At 44.1% G+C, this 21,316-nt stretch overlaps 1 protein-coding gene across 10 annotated transcripts in view; it reads left to right on the top strand.

The window, feature by feature from the left end:
* GULP1 (GULP PTB domain containing engulfment adaptor 1) overlaps positions 1 to 7,574 on the top strand; it is a 154,569-nt gene extending 146,995 nt beyond the window's left edge. For all 10 annotated transcript variants that reach the window (XM_036320272.1, XM_036320270.1, XM_036320265.1 and 7 more), the window contains 3 exons: positions 295 to 433; positions 2,703 to 2,797; positions 5,775 to 7,574. In XM_036320272.1, the coding sequence (XP_036176165.1) occupies positions 295 to 433; positions 2,703 to 2,797; positions 5,775 to 5,846 (306 nt within the window). In that variant the 3' untranslated portion in view covers positions 5,847 to 7,574. The remainder of the gene's footprint in view (positions 1 to 294; positions 434 to 2,702; positions 2,798 to 5,774) is intronic.
* The last annotated feature ends 13,742 nt before the right edge of the window (positions 7,575 to 21,316 follow it).

The raw sequence follows: 21,316 nt of genomic DNA on the forward strand, positions 1-21,316 counted from the left end.
TCTGATACAAATGGCAGTTATTTCTGGATGTATGAAAAATCCAGCGTGTGCTCCGTATCTCCCGAGAACAGTATTGTCACTAGGTTTGCCCTCATCTTTGAGGACATTTTTGCAGAAATTTTCTCTTGTTCTCTTGCCCATGAGCATTTAGCATAGCTGTGTGGACCATATGAAATTGCCAATATGTCATTGTTTTTGGTTCACGGAATTTGTTGTTCATACGTTTTACATGTATATGAAGTAGTTCGCATGGCAGTGTGTCCACATGAACTAACTTACCTTCTCTCACCGCAGGCCGGCAGCGTGTCGCCTCAGTCGCCCTCCACGGACATCTTCGACATGGTTCCCTTTTCCCCCACCTCCCACCCGCCGGCGGTGCCCACGCCCAACGGCACGCAGCCGCCCCCCGTGCCTGGCAGAGCTGCCGAGATCAGTAAGTTCCGACACACGTCACTATGCCTGCTGCGCTCGTGTACATTGTGATGGCTGATGAACACTTTATGTGAAATTAGATATCTTAGCAAGCTCAGTAAATTTTTTTATAACATTTTTGTTACTGATTTCAGAGAAGAAGGGAGATAGATAGAAACGTTAATGATGAGAGAGAGAGAGAGAATCATGGATCGGCTGCCTCCTGCAGGCCCCACTCTGGGGATCGAGCCCACAACCGGGGCCTGTGCCCTGACCGGGAATCAAACTGAGACCTCCTGGTTCATAGGTCAAAGCTCAGCCACTGAGCCACACTGGCTGGGCTCATTAAATTTTTTAATTACCAAAGTGTTATGTTTACATGTGCATACAGTATTATGTTTACAAAGTATACATGTGTCACATTCATACTTCAGAGTATACTACTACAGACATTACTTACATTTAAAATTGTATGAAAATGACATTTTGGTGTAGGGTTACTTACATTATAATACAAAGCATTGAGTTATATTTTTATTGGGTTATATTGGGGCTGTATTTTTAATGTTTTAGTGATTAAAAACAACTCTGGTGGGAATTTTCATGATTTTGACATGTCTCACGGAGCTCAGTGTAAATTTTGGGATAAGCTTAGTGGGAGAAATACATAAATCTATGCATTCCATGATTCATTTATTACTCCTACAGAAGCGTTCTTTCTTTGACATCTGAAATGCTCGAAAGGTGTTGCTTTTCTGATTCACCTTCTGAATCTAGAAGGAACGTGAGAGTCTCTTTTTGATGAACTGGAAAGCAGCCGACAGACGCTCACTGTTAATTGTCTTGAATGTTTGAGCTGCGCCCTGTCACAGAAACCGGAAGCATAGTTCCCACGGGCCGTGATCCGGCACCGGCTCCGTGTCCAAAGGGAACCTGAAGGAAGGAGAATTGACACAGTCTGCTCTCCTGCACCCTCTCTCCATCACAGGAACACGCTTCAGTGTGACTCTGAAGTGTGAGCGTAAGGCTCACAGCATGGCAGGGCCCTGGTTGGTGTGTGTCCCTTTGTGAAACGAAACGTCTATTCCCATGTGAGGCAGCCATTGACGTTAGAAGACGAACGTAAATGCGGAGGAATAACATCAGGGACTTTAAAAGTCTGTTGATGGGAGCGTTCGATACTTTACCTAATTTGAAATGTATACACAATTCCCTCTGGGTATATTTTGTGCCAATACACCCACCATCATGTTCTTAGAAAAGGTTGCCAATATCCTGATGCTGTCATGGGCTGTTTTTTGTCCTTCTGCATGTCCGACACTCTTCCTTCACCGCTGTTTTACAACTGGTGGGAGACCTCTCACTCTTCAGAGTGTCTTTATTTGGGTGATAAATGATATGTCCCTCTTAGGTTTATACAATCCTTACCAGAACCAGGGACTTCTAAGCATTTGTCATTTATTAACTTATTTCATATATGAATCTGACGCCCCAAAGTTATAACTGGAGAAGCAAGAATCATGGGAGGGAAGGAGCGATGCCCAGGATACAAGTAGCTTGAGTAGTATTTCTTACCCAGCCTTGACTTTAGAGTGTGGTTACAGTTTCCTGAAAATGAAAGTCTTACTACATTATAACTTCCCAGGCCCATCGATAACTTGAAATTCCTTTATCGTCTGTTAGGGTTTTATTTGAATTGATTCAGAGGAAAGAAACTTCTTAACCATTAAAAAATTTCTTTTTCAATTAAATAATAGGTCATAGCCTTATCAATCACAGCCATCGATTTTAACTTGGATACGTCTTTGTGATTAAGAAAAAGTATGCTTCAAAATATCTGTACAGGGAGCTTTTTGATGCTGGGATGATACTGGGATCAAGGGTTTTCTAGGAAGGTGACATGAATTCACACCACATGAGATGAGATCCCTTAAATTTTTTCTGAGATTCATACGTGAACTCTGAGTAAAACTGCCTCCTGGCCTCGTCAGTCCTGCGCGTTGCTTCACAACCAGGTCCGTGAATGGAATTGGGACGTCTCGGTAGGAGCACATTCATTTTAATAACATGTAGGTATTGTAGTGCATTAATTACCAAGTGTTCGGTGGCTTTGATGTTAGGGAGGCCTCGTTAAAGACGCATCCTAAAGGGAGTCTGTGCTTCTGGTTGGTATTTGACAAGCCTGAGGCTGGGAAAGCCCAGCGCACAGGGCGAGCAGCTCGCTTGTCATGCGGGGTTTCTTTACGCGATCGGCCTCTGTGTTCATACACCACGTCTTGTCTTCTGTCCAGAACGAGACCTGTTTGGAGCAGAGCCCTTCGACCCGTTCAGCTGTGCGGCAGGCGACTTCCCTCCTGACATTCAATCAAAACTCGATGAAATGCAGGTGACTACCCGGCAGATCGGCCCAGGCCTGGTGTTCTCTCTTTAATATGTGATTCTATAGACTCTCCAACAGATTGGCCCAGACATGGATTTTTCCTTTTCATATGTGATCCTGTCTACCCACATTATCCTTTCCTTGAGTTATTATCACTATGAAAACGTACTTAAAGTAATTACTTTACAATAATAATATGCATTTAGTCCTATAAACACTCCTGCAGACGCTAAGGATGAGGTTTGGTTTGGTTCTTAATGGTGCAACTTGCAACGGCAATACAATGGTTCATGTTCTTATGCATGATGGCTCATTATTTTGAAATCCAAGAATTAAAAGGTCATTACACTGGATTTATAAGATTCTATCTCAGTCTTAACAATTATGAATTTCAAAACTGTGACTGGGTGGCTGAAGGAAAACCTTTGTCAGGCTGACGTCAGCCCCTCCTGAAAGAGGCATTGGAGGGCAGTGTGTGACTTGGGCTCTTGGTGAAGAACAGAAGCCGGTCGCCAGCTTTTTAGGAATGTCGTTCAGTTGGGTTTTGTTCTTTCTCTCCCTTTCATTTTCCAGTTTTGAGCTGCTCTGGAAGTTTGACGATCCTGGTTTTAAGAGCGCTATAGAATGGGCCATGATTAATCCATGTTCTTATAAACACTAAGTTCTCCTGTTTCATTTTCTCTTTATAATTTGGTGAAGTTATTATTTGCTAGTTTTTATCAAAGACATATCCTTGAAGCTCTCAGACAAATATTAATTCAAAAATCATAATTAAATAAAAAAAATTACAACACTTAATAAAATCCAAGCTAAGAACTTTGATATAACAGGATGAATGATGTTATTTAGCTGAAACTGAAATCACCAGTATCAAACCTTCTGTTCGTCTTAGTGTCGCCATCTCTTTGCTATATTCCAAATACTGTGAAACTTTCACCCAAATAGTGACGGTAACTTGTCAGGAACGCTGTATTTCTGCCACATGGAATCCATGGCTATGCTTTTGGAAGGACGAATGCACCTATGGGCAGTGATGTGATAGTATTTGTTCTCAAGTTTAAACAAATCATAAAGAGTACTTTCTTATCAATGCTTTTTAGATTTTCACAAAATTGAAAATTTTTCTATGCATTTTTGAAGATAAGCCTACAACTTGAGATCTTTGCCGGCACTCGGCTTTGAGAAGCACGGTGTGGAATGGCTTCATGATGTGTTAGACAGAGAATGTTGAGCTGTGGTATTTTTGCTGTTACTTTCGTTTTTGCCACTTCTAATATTTTCTTAATGTCTTCTCTTTTCTGCTTTCATGGTGGGTAGCGCCAGAGATGGTTGGTATATTATTTTTATAATAATTTTAAACAGCTTGCAACTTTTTAAGGCTAAAACTGTAAGATTTGCATGCTTTGTTTAAGAAATATTCAAACAGCAGTTTCAGATGGATGTATCTGATTATTAATTGTGTTTAAAGGGACCCTACAACCCATATTTTAAAGTATTTTCTCAACGACATAGTCACTATTGTGTTGTCCGTATCATTGCTTGCCTGTGTCTTTGAGTCCAGGAATAACTTGCAAGGTCACTTCAATTAAAGTAAAATAACATTTTCATCTAAAGTCTATGATGATTCTATTATTTATTTTGTTAGCTTAATTAATCAAATGCACAGTTAGCTACTATTTTTATCTTTGCATTGAATGTAAACATTTATACAGTATAATAGGTGTCGTAAACCATCATATTGAGTTAATAAGCCTACTGAAATATTTGGTTTCCCTTTTTTATTGACAGAGAAAGGTCACAGAAACATCCCATACATGTACAATTTAGTAAAAAATGTTAAGCCATATTTCATTATAAATTGCTAGAAAGTTAGATATTTATTTGAAATCAAAAATTCAGGTTCTTCATTTGACATAATTTAAACTTCTGGTACATGACGTCAGCAGGGAAATCAGTATAAAATAGCATGGTCAGCCCAGAAGTACACCTTGTAAGTTATAACAACGTAATACCTGGAAAGTCAGTGAATGGTGAAAGAATTGTGCATTAAGTGATGTGAAGTGGACTGGTTAATAACTCGGAGGATCAATGTGCCAGTATAGTGGACACAGCAAATATTCAAATACATTTCATAAGCGGTAGACAGATTTAAATGTTTGCAATATGAATATCAGACCTATTATTTGGAGAGAAATTTTTATAAGGGCATATTTTATATAAACATATAGTCTTTTACAGAAGAACTTCCATAGTTCTTTTAAAATTTCTGTTTAATAATATAACTGTGTCAAATATACGTAATTAAAGTACATAGACAAATGATTAAGAAACTAAACAATCAACAGATGAATTTTAAAAAAATAACAGTAGTTCACAAAAGAAAACCAAGTGGCTGGTAAACATGTAGACATGTTCAGTCTAATCAGAGAAAACATACAAATTAAGTAAAGTACTATAATCTAGCAAATTATAAGTATCATTTTCTTACTAATAATCACACTAGTGCAAGTGACGGAGCAAACGCCAACTAACTGCGGGCCAGGGTCAGTCCCCGCGTGCCTTCTGCTACTAATACTCATGTTGTATTCTTCAAGTTAATACAGTCTTTTCTGAGGAGAGAATAATTATAAGTGTGAAGATTATGGAAAATAATACAGCACATCTTAGAAATGGCAAAATACGGGAAACAGTTAAATCATATTAAGAAATAATAGGCTGATGCTACATAGTCATTAAATTAGTTTAATGGGGACTCCGTAAAGAAAGCTTGTTCTGCTAATGGGTGTCAAGATCTGCCTGGGGTGTACACCTACGTGAAAATTTGACAAGCCGACATTCTGACATTGAATTATTTCTTAGTCGCTCAAAGCCTGAATATTTCAACTTTTGTTCATAGTCTCTTTGATTTGCTGATTTTATTTATTTATGTATTTATTTATTGCCAGGTGCTCTCCTACTTTAATGATTTTTCTCTGCTTTACAGGAGGGGTTCAAAATGGGACTAACTCTGGAAGGCACGGTGTTTTGTCTGGACCCCGTGGACAGCAAGTGCTGATGTCAGAGGAGAGCGCCTGGTTCGTGTTAAACTTGTTTGATCTGCACGTACGTCTGTGATTGCTTTACAACAGGTCTTACCCATGTGCCAATATGTTTTTTAATATCTTCACTTTCTGAAAATTATTTCCGTAAAATTTCCTCATACCTTCACTATTGACCTGTAACATTTTATTTTAAAAACAACTCACTGTATTCTTTTATGTTCCTGTCTGTTTCTGTTGTAAAAGAATTTCTAATCAGAGGACAAATGATCCAAATATCTCTCTTGTGTTTGAGTTCTACAGCATTCGCATCTTGAAATCTGTGTTCAGACTCCAGGCTGCTAGTTTAGTGCTGATTTCCCAAAAGCCATACCTTAATGAAACCTTTGAAAGTCCTAAAGAGATATACCAATGCCAAACTGAATACTATATTCAAACTAATGAACATGATACCAGATGTCATTTTATGTACGAAGCGCTGTTTCCTATCATTGAGAAAATGTAAACTTTGAATATAATGCCACTAAGTCATTTTTGATAGGTGAAATGACAAACATATAAATGCCTATTATAATTAAACCAAATGTATGTAGAGTATTGGTAGATGCAAAGTAATAATGTTAGCCATTATCATCAGTTATACTCTAAATATTTTATTTCATAAACAGATATTGTGGGAAACTGTAAAATTTCCTTTTTAGCAAACACAGTTTAAGTTCTAATTAGATAAGTTACGTTACTAAACATATAGATATCCTTCGATCTCATGTTTCCTGAAAAAGCATTTGGAATGTTTGCTGTCTATAGCTGCACTGTCTGTTACTCGTATTTATTTTACCAAATATATTTTTGTCTCAAAATATTGTGCTGTCTCATTAGTTTTGATACTATACAGTCTATAGAAACTCCTCTTCATCAATCACCAATATTATTTAGCAAATTTAATGTTTTGTTGTTGACATTGGAATCTCATTTTTTTTTTTTTCACAAAAATCAAGTTGCTGCTCAGTTTATCTTTAACTTGAATAATAATTGTTACGCAGTACAACCAAAATTTACCGTTAAAACTTACCATTTGGTTCATCACAATGTGAGGACAATGAACGAGGCTGCATTGCTGGGAGGCCTCCAAAGCAGATTCTCTGTCTCTTTTACTCTCAGAAATTTTCTTCAAGTGAAGGTACATTCTCACTAGGAAAAGAAATCGAACAGCTTATGCAATATTCTATTTGTATGTATCTCCATAAGGGTCTATGATATATGTAAGCCTTCTTGGTTGTTTTCTGGTATCTGTTAGGTTGTACCTTAATTAGAAGGTAGTATATGTTTCATAAAGAAAAGTCTTTATAATTTTGTTTGTCATATAGTATTTTGGAATTTGTATAATGAGGACGTTTAGAAGCCATATCAATGGCTTTTTTTAACAGATAGAATTTGTATTTTTATTGTACTTTAAAAAGCTTTATGTAATAGGTATATATTTAGTGGCCATTTATTATCAATGGTAACATAATAAAATACTTAAGATGGTATTTGCACATTTAAGATACATTACTTTACCAATTTTTAATGGTAATCAGGTAATCAATTCTGCTACTGGCATGATTAAACAATCCATAATTGGTCATTGATTATAAAAATTTGTTTCACCAGTGCATTTTTATGAAGATCCCGTTGAAAATTGTATTTCTATGTAAACTCAATGATATGTTTGATTTTACTGAGAATAAATGATTTTAATTAAACTGTATCACTTGATCATTAATAATCCCTAAATAAGACACATTTTGAGATTAATTTCATGCTGGATTTTTCGGGTCACAGGTTGGAGACAAGAGAGACAGGGTTTAACTTCATTTCTTAGAGCCCACACACATTGCTAGCCATATGAGCAAATATTCAGTTGTAAAAGCAAAGGATGTGATCCTGCTGGTGAGAGAGGTCACAGTGAGACACGAGTCTGAGCTGTTGGTTTGGTTTGGGTTCTTTGTCTCAAGAAGTGGACAAATGAATTCACGGACAAAGGAGGAGTAAGCAAAGGGAAATGAAGTTTATTACAGTGAAAGTTAGCAAAGCTCTCAGCAGGCTAAGGGGTCCCAAATAGGGTTCCCACAGAAGCTGACCAGTCTAGGGGTTTATATTTCCTGCTCTTGCCTCCTGTTGGCTCTTTCAAAAATAACACCAGCCAATCTCCTTTTGCCTTCATCTTCCCCTTAGTTCCCACTCTCAGGTTCAGGGGGAAGGGCAGCTCTATGGGTGACTGGTCCATTCAGTCTATCTTGCTCACATCCTGACCATTTGGCTCATTCCCTCCTAATTTACCATATTCCCTCCCCAGGCCCTTACCCTAAACTACCTGATCTCATTTGACTCCTCATACCCCCTCTCCCCGCCAATGCAGTAACCTAACTGCCATAAGGGATTTGGGATGATGATCACTCTGGCTGCTTCCTGCTGAGTGTGGGGGGGGGGGGGGGGAGGCGTGGATGGGGGGGGGTGTTGTGAGGAGCCCACAAGCAGGATTCTGTCAGGAGAGGACGATCTGGAGGGCCACAGAAAATCAGGTTACCCATGTGGGGGTTCCATTTCCATAACTATTTGTAGTTTGAAGGATTCTAGGCGAGAAAGCACAAATTTGGCTAAGCTGTTAAAAATGCAGGGTCCAAAAATTAGGAAGAGCACTTCAGAGATCAGGGGGCCTGGAAGGGTAAGAGCCCAGGTATGCTAGGCAGCCAGGGAGAGAGAGAGACCACCCAGTGTCTGGGCCCATTGGTTGTACTTATACAGCCATTCTGCTTGTTCATAAAATTTTCTTATGTTTGTCTTCATGTGGCCGGAATTATTGACGTCAGAGCAGGAAGTACTGTTTATCACTGCACAGACTCCTCCTGGTTGTGCCAAGAGGTAATCAAAGGCTACACGACTAACCAAGTCCACACAGGCTAAGGAATCCAAGGAACTAGAGTCCTGCTCTGGCTGCTGCCTTGGCAGCCACGTCAGCTAGTGTATTTCCTTTCGTGGCCTAATCAGCTCCTCTGGTGACCTTAGCAATGTGAGGGAGCTCCCTCTGAGGGGAGGTGTACTGAGGACAGGAGCCGATCAATCCCCTTATGGTATTTATTAGGGGATCTAATGGGGGTCAAGAAGGGTCCTTACCCCCTGGCTGGTGTGGCTCATGGTTGAGCATGCACTTATGAACCAGGAGGTCATGGTTCAATTCCCAGTCAGGGCACATGCCCAGGTTGCAGGCTTGATCCCAAACATTGGTGATACTCTCTCATCATCGATGTTTCTATCTCTGCCTCTCCCTCTCTGAAATCAATAAAAATATTTTTTTTTAAAGGCAAAGAAATACCTTTATTTCTAGATGGCCTCAGGGACCTGGAGAACTCAGAAAGCATAGTTAGAGTCAGTGTGTATATTTACTCTCCGGCCGCCCCAACGCCAGTGCTTGCACAAGGGTGATCAGCTCAGCTGACTGAGCGGCAGTGCCAGCAGGGAGGGGAGCGTGCTGCAGAGCACGGACCACAGCGTAACCAGGCCCATGCCCCCCATGTTCCAAGAAGGAACCCACACCTGAGCGAGGTCATAAACGGACATTCTAGGAAATTCTCCATTAAATCTTCTCTGGGGTCATGGGTTTGCAGGACTACCCGTGAACGGTCATGGTATGTTATTTCTTTTCCTTCAGGAAGGAACGTGACTAGATAACAAAGCTGCAAGTTTTTATTTGGACTATAACCCTAACCCTAACTCCTTACGCTATCCCTAACTCCTAACCCGAAACCTAACCCTATCCTAATTACTAACCCTAACATACTTCCTAACACTAATCCTAACCCTAAGCCTATTCTTAATTCTAAGCCTAGCCCTAACCTTAATCCTATCCCTAACCATAATTCCTAAACCTAACACTAATCCTAATTCCTAACACTAACCCTAACCCCTAACCTTAACTCCTAACCTTAATCATAACAATAACCCTGACTTCTAACCATAATTCCTAACCCTAACCCTAACTCCTAACCCTAACACTAATTCCTAACACTAACTCCTAACCCTAATCATAACAATAAGCATAATTCCTAACACTAACTCTGAATTCCTAACCCTAAATTTGCCCTAGCCATAATTCTAACACTAGCCCTAACACTGACCCTAACCCTAAAGCTGACCCTAGCTATAACCATAAAGCTAACACTAATCCAAGCCCTAACCCTAGCCCAAACCCTATCACTAACAATAATTCCTAACCCTAACGATAACTCCTAATTCCTAACCCTAACCCTAACCCTAGCCCTAGCATAGCCCTAGCCCTAACCCTAACCTTAGCCCTAAATCTAACCCTAACCTTAGCCCTAACTCTAACCCTAACCCTAACCTTAGCCCTAACCCTAGCACTAACCCTAAACCTAAACCTAGCCCTAACTCTAACCCTAACCCTAGCCCTAGCATAGCCCTAACCCTAACCCTAACCTTAGCCCTAACTCTAACCCTAACCCTAACCCTAACCCTAACCTTAGCCCTAACCCTAGCACTAACCCTAAACCTAGCCCTAACTCTAACCCTAACCCTAGCCCTAAGCCTAACCCTAACCTTAGCCCTAACCCTAGCCCTAACTCTAACCCTAACCCTAGCCCTAGCCCTAACCCTAACCTTAACCCTAGCCCTAACCCTAAACATAGCCCTAACGCTAGCCCTAACCCTAACCCCAGCCCTAACCCTAACCTTAGCCCTAACTCTAACCCTAACCCTAACCTTACCCATAACCCTAGCCCTAACCCTAATCCTAACCCTAGCCCTAACTCTAACCCTAACCCTAGCCCTAAAACTAATCCTAACCCTAGCCCTAACCCTAATCCTAGCCCTAGCCCTAACCCTAACCCTAGCCCTAGCCATAACCCTAACCCTAACCCTAACCTTAGCCCTAACCCTAGCACTAGCCCTAGCCCTAGCCCTAACCCTAACCTTAGCCCTAACTCTAACCCTAACCCTAACCCTAACCCTAAACATAGCCCTAACCCTAGCCCTAACCCTAACCTCAGCCCTAACCCTAACCTTAGCCTTAGCCCTAACCCTAACCCTAATCCTAACCTTAGCCCTAACCCTAACCCTAGCCCTAGCCCTAACCCTAACCTTAACCCTAGCCCTAACCCTAATCCTAACCTTAGCCCTAACCCTAACCCTAGCCCTAGCCCTAACCCTAACCTTAACCCTAGCCCTAACCCTAACCCTAGCCCTAGCCCTAACCCTAACCTTAACCCTAGCCCTAACCCTAACCCTAGCCCTAGCCCTAACCCTAACCCTAGCCCTAGCCCTAACCCTAGCCCTAACCCCAACTCTCTCAGTAGTGTCCTCTAACAGTTGTCCTGGTATTTGAGAAGATGGCTATCTGAAAGCCATAAGCTTCCTTTGGAGGATAGTGATATTATGGGGAGTAAGTGCCATCTGGTCCTTTCCTAAGGTCACCTTGGTGGCCGCTGGGACCAGCAACACCATAGTAGCCACTGCCCACAAACAGGCGGGCCAGCACTTGGCCACGATGTCCAGTTCTTCACTCAGATATCCCACAGGCTGTTGGGCAGGGCCCGGGCTTGGGTCAGAACTCCTAGGCTCCCCCCACCCCCCCGCCCCCCTTCAGTTACATGTAGTTTGAATTCTTTCCTGGGGGCGGGGGTGGGGGAGGGGGAGACTCAAGGCTGGGGCTGGTTAAACTTGCCCTTGGACTCAGGCTCCCATTCAATAAATCGGCCTTCATTCATTTGAGTCTCTTTCACTGATAGGTATAAAGGTCTGGCTATTTCTACAGAATCCCATTATCCCCAGAAATCCTCTTAATTGTGTGAGTGTCTGAGGGGGTGGGAAGGAAGAGATGGGTCAGATCCTGTCCTCCCCCAACGCCCTGGTGCCTGTGGTCAGGTTTAGCCCTAACACTTTATGGAGGTCCTGCAGGGCTGGGCCATGGTTCTCTTTCAGCTTGTGTGCCTCCTGTGAGGTTTCTTGGGTTGGGGCACAGAGGGATCATCTACCTACTGTAGCATCCTAGTCTAAGTAAACTGATTTAAATCCTGCACTAATCCCTGACCAAGCAAGGGGGCGGGGTGCTGTCCCTACACCCCTGGGCCAGCACAGTCCAAGTTAGTGGGGTGGCTGGTCAGAGGGATCCTCAAATGCAGAGAGCTACTGTGAGTCCCGGCCAAGGGGAATGCAGCAAAAAGCATCCTGAGGTCCAATACCGTAAACCATTCAGAGTCCTGAGGGATTTGAGACAGCCCAGGATATGGATTAGGAACTACAGGGCGTCAGGGTGCCACCGCCTCAGTTATTAGGGGGAGATCCTATTCCCGTCTCCATTCCTTGCTGGGTGTACTCCCAAGATGGGGGAGTTGCAAGGGCTATTGCAGGGCTGTGTTTTCTACAATTACTTGTAAGCCTTTTCTAGCCTCAGGCTTCAGGGGGTACTGCTTCTGGTGGGGAAAGGAGGTTGGGTCCTTGAGATGTATTGGGACAGGAGTGGTCCTGTGGCCCATCCCACCTTTCCTTGTGTAGCCCATACTTCTGGGCTGATCTCAATTTCAATCAGGGGCAGGCAGAACACCTGCTCTGGGGCCATATGTATTGTAGTACCCAGTTGAGCTAATATATCTCGCCCCAGAAAGGGGGTCAGACTTTCTGGCATGATCAGGAAGGCAGTGAGAAGAGGAACTCATCCCAGTTACCGCTGAGAGGCTGGGAGAATTACCTAGGTACAGGTTTCCCGAGACGCCGCTCACGGAATAGGTGGCTCCAGTGTCCAGGAGGAAGTTGACTTAATTTCCTTCAACAACCAGAATCACCCAGGGCTCTGAGATAGGATTGTTGTCTTGAGAAGTGGACAGATGAGTTCATGGACAGTGAGGGGTAAGCAAAAGGAAGGGGCGTTTATTACAGCAAAAATAACAAAGCTCTCAGCACACAAGAGGGGCCCTGAAATGGGTGGCCGCCAATACTCAGTGGTCTAGGGTTTATATTTTCTGCTCTCGCCTGATATTGGCTCTTTCAAAAATAACACCAGCCAATCTCCTTTTGCCTCCTCTTCCTGCCCTTAGTTCCCACCCTTGGGTTCCGAAAGAAGGGCAGCTCTGCCAGTGACTGGTCCATTCAGTCTATATTCACATCCTGACCATCTGGCTCATTCCTGCATTATCTACCCGCTTCCCTCCCTGCAGCCCTTACCCTAAACTGCCCGATCCCATCTAACTCCTCAATAGTTTGGTTCCTTTTACCGGAAGCATCTGGTGCAAATAACTGTATTGTGAAAACATATATTTTCAAAAACAAGAGTTTTTTTAGCCTAATAATAATGCCAAGCGTGTCATGGCTGATAGTCTTAAAAAGGTGGACTTGATAATAGAATTCGAGCTGTGGCTAATGGAATTGCATGAAGAAGTTTTGAACCTATCAAAACACAATGTTAAGTATTTGAAAGACACACAGGACTCACCTACACTGCCTTTGCACACCAATGAATAACTCATCAAGCTATTCAATAAAATTCACTTATTCCTCACTCCATGTGAATAAGATTATTATGTGGGTAAGATAATGTCTAGTAATTTTGCTAACAGACACTGTTAAATTGGAGATGACATGACCCCTACCTTTAGTTAGTTTATTGTCAGAGAGGAAAAGAAAAGCAAATACATGAATAAATGAAAACCAATATGTACTAAGGTACTCTGTGCACCCAAAACTCCTCAAGGAATATTTATATTTAACTGTTTTACATTTGGGGACCCAGCACTGTCCAGTGTCTCATGCTGTGTGTCCAGTGGAAGCATCTCAGGACAGCCAATGACAGTCATGATCTCCATCTTTTCTTGTTTCTTTTATTTTTCATTTTCATTTTTTTAAAGTTTTAGTCACATTACGGTAATTCATTTTCAGATAGAATTTCTGATAGATTTCATGTTGTTTCATTTCTAAATACTGACTTTTCCTACCCATTTAGATGTTACTTCACATAACCACCAACAAACTGGCTGTTAATATTTTTCTGTCCCAGTGTTTCCATATATACTTCCAAATTCAATATTTATTCATGATTTTGGGTTTCAGCCTCTGGTAAATTACTTGAAGAATCTTGGACGCAATTTTGACAACTAAATCTCAGACTCCACCTAAAGTACACCCTTTCTAAGCCGAGAACACACTGTGGAGATAGGCATGGGTGATTCAGGGTGGGGCAAAAGTGGGTTTACAGTTGGGAGTAATTAAGACACAGCGTTCAGTCTTGTGTCATTAAGGACTAGAGGCCCAGTGCACGAAATTCCTGCATGGGTAGGGTCCCTAGGCCTGGCCGGCGGTCAGGGACGATCAAGGCCTTCTGGCTGCCTGCCTGGGCCTCCCTTCCCCAACTGCCAGCCCGGGCCTTTCTCGGTTCTGCGCCACGCCCTGGTGGTCAGTGCACGGCATAGCGAGCGATGGAACGCCTGGTGTCCCGGTCAAACTCCTGAGGGGACAATTTGCATATTAGGCTTTTATATATATAGATTGTATTATTTTCCAGGCCAACAACTGTCAACCTACTTTTGCCCCACCCGGCATTGTCCTCAGGCCTGTGTCTCCTGCTGGAAGGGCCTGACTTCAGTGTCCTCTCCTTCATAGGTAAACTTGTCAATCCTGCCTCACAAACCTGACACAAACCTTAGTTCTTATGCACGAGGCCCATCTTATGCTGTGAGGGTCCAAATGGAACCCACTCCCAGCGATCCCACCCTCAAAACACTTTTAGATTTCATCTAAAGTGAGATTCAGTTACTCCAGTGAGGAGACCTCCTCCTCAAATAATCGAGGGTGCTCTATTTCCTCGCTTTCAAGGGAAGGTTCATGGAATATGGATACTACTTAAGTAGCAGAAGACATCAACATTCTCTGGATTCGTTTCTTTTCATTCTAGTTCATGAATTCTAAGACACGCCCCTTCCAGCTCATAGTCAAATAACATGCAAAAGATGGCTTTCTTACGAAGGGGGTGAGCATAAAGGCTCATTTCAAGTGTTTCTGACATAGGATAAGTGGAAAGAGCTGAATTTCCTGTTTCTACATCGCTAACGTGGGGCTTTCTATCTGTTACCACCATAACTGTGCAACTGAAAATTTGCAGAAACTTTCCTTATGCACCTTAGCCGAATTGTGGGCATTGGTTCAGAGGCACACTCAGAATTAACCGGCCAACCTTGCCCAGTTTGAAAAGTTCTCTCTGTAGGCACCATGGACCATGCACGAAGGCTTTCTTTAAAGGCAAACTGACTGGAAGCTCTAGTGATCTCCTTACTCTATCAACTTACTAATATGTTTTGCAAAAATCCATAAAATACTGTCTTGTAAACATCTTTTAAAAATATTTTAATGTCTCTTTTTTTAAACCTTTCTATGTATTATCCAAAAATCTTGAGAGAAGGATGGCCTTGACATGCAGGGATACTCTTTGTTGCCAAGCACAACACCCGATCCATCAGCGACCAGTGAAGTCTGCAATGCGCCCTAGCAGGCTCCTTGCTGACGATGTGACTCAAACCCTCACACTCTCTGTGAGACAGAAGAGCAACAGGCCTCCCGGCAAATGCTAGAGGACCTTCACCACGGGTTTACTCTCATCTGGCCGCAGCAGACATTGCTAAGTGAAGATCTCAACATACCCTAAGCGAATTGTAGACTAAGGAACTCTCCTCAACGGAGAGAAGAAAAAAATGAATGATGATTGAGCGTAAGGAGGCCATGGGGGCTCAAACATGGATGTTGTATAATTAAAGGGCATTTCCTGCCCCCAAAGGGGCGGGAACGCTCCTGGGTGAGCATGTGTGTGTATGGAGGACGGCAGCTACAGACTCCAGCTGTCTCTTTCCCTGAGCCTCCTGGTGGAGTCGCAGGGTTTACATTGGTGTTTAATACTTTTAAGTTGCCTTATTTGTCCTGAACTCTTCATTGTCCTTCTACTTCCAATGACATTTACAAGAACATGTTGGGGCCCTTCCCAGCTGCCTACTCCCTCCCGCTGTCTGGCCAGGCTGCTGTGCTCTCGTCTGTTCCAAGGGTCACTTGTTCCAGTCGAAATAGCTGTCTGGATGCCCTGGACGGAATCCAGGTGCTGGTCTTTCCTGCAAAGAAAGCAAAGAGAGATGTTTGTGTCTTGGCTGCATTTGGAAAGAAAAAAAGAATAAAAGAGCGCTATGGCTAAGTCGGCTGATAGTTGAAAAAAATTAATGTAATTCTGGAACTAATTCAAAGTTGTGATTGTTTCTCAGAGCTTTGTGTCCTATTGTTTTGTGAATACGTCCCCAAATCAGTTGTTGACAAAGTCAGTTGTTTACCAAATAAGTCAGTAATTGGTCTGAAATGGCTAAGAGTAGGTAAGAAGCGTGTGCAGAGTGATTGTGACAAGGTCAGCATGTGTTAATTTCTCTCACACACTTCATTCAGCCATTTAGGTCTCCACGTATTTCATTCTTGCTGCCGCTTCTAACTGGAAAAAATAACCTTACTCTAGGGGTGCAGGGAAGAGGAAGACACCGGTGGTGCGGGGGAGCCCTGAGAATCCAGAGGGTCAGCTACCCGCACTCGGCAACCTGGCTGTGCCCAGATCCTTGACCTGCTCATCTTTCGGACAAGTGGGGCCATTCGCAGGCTCCGTCCGAATGCTAAGTGTGATGCAACGATGTAAAAGCTGTTTCGACCACGATTCCTCTTTCATTTCCCCTTGTTCTCTGGTGATGCCTGAACGTCCATCTCTTCCACACAAAGGGACTCAACGGGAAAAGCCTGCAGGTAAGCGGCCTCTTGGCTCCTGACTTCCCGTCACCACCGGGAACCAGAACAACAAACCTGCCTCGGAGCCGCTTGAGCACATTTGGGAGCCGTACCTTCCGTGAACTTTGTCAGTAATTTCCAGCAGATCCCTCTGCAAACGCACGGCTTTGGGACATCTGAGCTCCATCAGAGGGCGGCCCTGAGCCCCGGTCTGACCCTCGCGCTCGCTGGGACCCCTCGAGGCCCGCTCCAGTCTGATCTCCGGCTTCGGGAATGCGTGTAATGGGGTCTCGGAGTTCAGGCGCATGAGCTATTCTTGGCGTCAAACACAAGGAAGTCCTCCAAACAAACCAAGGATTTTAGAAGTTGTCATGGCAACCGCATAGCTCCTCTTTTGTTTACATCGTCGTCACAAATAAACACGAGTCGGGCTCCTAGGTGCACAGCCTCGGGCTGGCACTCCTCCTGCGAGAGGACAGCAGGCGCCGCGGGCCGGCCGGCCTCGGGCCTGTTTATTGTCTCAAAACCTTCACCATGAAGCCAAGCGCAAAGCAGCAGCACGAACCGAGTCCCCCGGGGGGCAGGCCTCCGAGCAGCTGCACCGAGGGCGGCGGGGCTTCTCTTCCAAAGCATCAGTGGCCTGCCCGGCCGGGGGGCTCAGGGGCTGAGCGTCCACCTCTGAACCAGGAGGTCAGGGTTCCGCTCCCGCTCAGGGCACAGGCCCGGGTGGTGGGCTCCGTCCCCGGTGTGGGGCGTGCAGGAGGCAGCCGATCCATGACTCTCTCTCGTCATGGGCGTCTCTCTCCCTCCCTCCCTTCCTCCCTCTCTGAAATCAACACAAATATATTTTTTAAAAAGCACTGACAGCTTGCCAGGGTCTCAGGATCACGGTGACACAGACGATGCAGCCTCAAGGGGAGCATGAGGCCCTGGACTCGCCAGCGAAGAAGTTGGCATGTTTCAGATAACGCCAGGTCGCAGTACAGAGAACGTGCCATGTTTTTATTTTAACGGCATCTGCTTGCACGTGCTTACATTTTAGAAGGCAGCTTCGTAAGTGAGAATGTGATATTAGACTACGTTCTCGGAATGTATTCAAGTGAAACTGAGGTTCGACATGTGTCGAGCTGTTCTCCTGGTGCAGGCTCTGGCGAGTGGATTCTTACTGCTGAGCCAACGGAGAGAAGACGCCGCCCTGGCCCGTGTGGCAGCCGGCGGGCATCGTGCTGGGCACCGGCAGGGCGTCGGTGTGATGCCTGGTCAGGGCACAGGCCCGGGCTGCAGGCCCATCCCCAGTCGGGTCGGCAGGAGGCAGCCACTCGATGCTCTGCGCTCACATCTCTCACATCGATGTTTCTCTCCCCCATGCCCTTCCTCTCTCTCTAAAAATCAGTTTAAAAATGAAAGAAAAAAAACCGCAGAGAACATGAAAATTCCCAGCATCCCTGTTAAGTCTTCCAAAGTCAGAAATGACATTTCTCACTGCTCTGTCTCCCTCCCTTAAGCCTGGATCTTACAGCTGAAACTACAGAAAACAGATGTCCCTGAGCAACCACGGGCCTCAAGCATCCATTTCTGCTCCGCGCATTGATCCAACCTTCAGAAGAGAGTTTACAAAAGAAATAAAAACAACGAAAAACCCTCAACCTCCTTCTTAGCAAACAGTTCAATTTTTTTTTAAAAAAGACAAGTAATCAGAATGTCTATCTGATCAAATAAAATTAATGAGAAAGCTGGAACACAGCAAACAGTCAGTGAGACCACGGAAAGCACATGAGTCATGGCCTGGTTGAGTTTATTTAGAACACACATACACACACAGAAGAATTTGGGATTCCATCAAAACCAGATTGTTTTCCGTACGGCTCCCCAGCAAAAAACTAGACCGTCAAAGGAAAATTGGACCAAAATGTCCCCAAAAGCAATGCATGAAAATTGTCAAACTAACAAAACAAAACAAATGGAAAAGTAAAAGGAAGACCATGTTTTATCACTTTGAATTTTCTACGGTAAAGGCCATTCAAGAGTGTTTTTATCGCCAATACTACTTAATATTATCTGGCATTTAATACCCACTTAGCTTTTCTTTAACAATGATCGGGGACACTGGACAGCAGATTCCTGTTCAGGATGTGAAGGGAAACGCTGGAATGGGAGTTACAGAACACAGGGCTGTTCGGGAATGTGCCTGCTCTCGGGCTGAGCGAGAGGAAAATGAATGTGTTAATTGATGATTGTTCCTCGGGAAAATGAGCCACGTCAGGCGGAGAGAAACTTCGGCTCTGTTTCCAAAGGTCGGCGGTGATGGCATTTAGGAGGAAAACTGAAGCCGCATTCTCATCCTTAAGACAGAGCTTTATGTTAAAGGCTGGAGGCGCGGTCTGTTCTGCCGGGTGGGTGGGTGGGTGCGGCCGGAGGAAAACAAGCCCTTGTTCTTCGCTGAGCCGTCTGCGCCTGAGCTGCGCCCTTTCTGGAAGGAACAACGGAGACTCCTGCACCGGCTGCTTCTGCATCGGCTCGGCCCCCATCCCAGCAAGAGAAGTCTTTGTGTTGCTTTTTAATTTAAAAAAAAATCTATGTACAGAACTGAAGTTCCTAGAAATGTGATTCGGAATTTGGTCTGAGCCAAGGAGTGAAGTCGCTTGAGGTATTCGGTGAAAAATTTGGAAACAGTTTGGGGGCATTTCTTTTGCTTCCATGTTACAAAGGCTACAGCATCAGAAGAGGGATGGACTGGAGATAATGGCGATGCATTGGCAAGGGTGATGCACGTCTCTGACTGTGAGCACGGACCCCGGCTGCGGTGTGTCTGGGCGGCCTCGGCGTCCCGGCGGGATCGGCAGGCTCCCCGGCGAGGACTCGGCAGGGACCAGCTCGGGCCGCGTGGGAAACCACACGCCATCAGTGGGAACCCTGTAGTCAGACCGCTAATCAGGGAGCCAGCTTTCCCAGAAGCAAGCAGTTACCACGGACACCATGCCAACTCGGGTTAAAAATACGGTTAAAGAAATTTCCAATCAGCACAGGATGGGAAGGTGGGCGCAGACCACAGAGACGGGCTCTAGCTCAACAGACAGGCCTGACCAGCAGTTTCATGATGATGAGAGTTTTCCTCGGGCACAGGAGGAGCCCAAACAAAGGCAGCTGCAAAGCCATCAATTATCTGCGGGGGAAGCGAGGGCTTGCACCTAAGCATCTTCATTCTGCCCCATTAAGCACAGATCATGGAAGTCTCTGTATCGCAGATAGGTCCCCATGTGGGAACATTTTATTCTCTTTAAAGTACATATTTATTCCGATGTTTTCGTGACTTTATTATTTGACACTTCATGATAGTTGTAAATTAATACGAATTAGAGCCGAGGCAATTGTGAATATAAAGATGGGAATTTATCTGAAGAAACCTGAAACACTAATTCAAAAGAATAGATGCACCCCCGTGTTCACTGCAGCGTTAGTGACAACAGCCAAGACCCGGCAGCAGCCCAGATGCCCGGCAGGAGGTGAGTGGATGAAAAGCTGTGGTGCATGTACACAGTGGAATACGACTCGGCCATGAACAGAGGAAATCTGACCCTCTGCGACAGCATGGATGGACCTGGAGAACATTATGCTGATTACAATAAGCCGGTCAGAGAAAGACAAATAACATATGATTTCACTCACATGTGGAATTATTATTTTTTTAAAATACATTTTTATTGATTTCAGAAAGGGAGGAGAGGGAAACATCCATGATGAGAGAGAATCATTGATTGGCTGCCTTCTGCACGCCCCCTACTGGGGATCGAGCCTGCAACCTGGGCATGTGCCTTTGGCCAGAATCTAACCTGGGACCCTTCAGTCCGCAGGCCAGAGCTCTATCCACTGAGCCAAACCGGCCAGGGCTCACATGTGGAATTTAATGAACAAACTTAACTACCAAGCAAAGTAGAGACAGACTCACAGATAGAGACGAGGCAGACAGCTCTGGAGGGGAAGGGGGACTGGGAGTGGGCAGAGGGAATTGAGTGAAAAAGGAGGAGAAGAGCAGGAGCTCATGGACATGGACACAGGCTGTGACTGTGGGGGAGGGGAGGGAAGGGTGGAGGTGGAAGAGGGCATAGAGGAGGTAAACAGCGATGGAAAAATAAAATAAATATATTTTTTATTTTTGTATAGCAATATAATCCTGGAAACAGATTCAGGATGAGAGGCAGATGGGCCAACTATGTTTAAACTTTTGTAAGAACTTAAAATGTAAGAAACAAATTACAATGACAATGTAGTCATAAAACACGTCTGTCTTTGTGTCAAGGTTTTATAAAAACTAATTCACCAAATGAGTTTCTCTTTCTTAATTTGATGTACATTCCTTCTTTTTGATTTTTAGAGAAAGAGAAGGGGAGAGGGAGAGAGAGAGAAACATCGATGTGAGAGCTAACATCGATCTATCAGCTGCCTCATGCGATGCGTTCCCCCTGCTTGGGATCAAGCCCGCAACCTGGGCATGTGCCTTGACTGGGAATCGAACCTGCGACATTTTGGTGCACGGGATGACACCCAACCAAATGAACCACACTGGCCAGGGCTTTATGTATATTTCTTAATGCTGCATAATGCCAATTTGTTCCATATGTTTTTTTCCAAATTAGTTTACCCATATAGATGATGTTCTTTTTGACCCCTTAGTTCTACATGTGGTACTATTGACAAAAAC

This window comes from Myotis myotis, unplaced genomic scaffold (genome assembly GCF_014108235.1).
Source record: "Myotis myotis isolate mMyoMyo1 unplaced genomic scaffold, mMyoMyo1.p scaffold_m19_p_8, whole genome shotgun sequence".
In the NCBI taxonomy this organism is placed as follows: Eukaryota; Metazoa; Chordata; class Mammalia; order Chiroptera; family Vespertilionidae; genus Myotis; species Myotis myotis.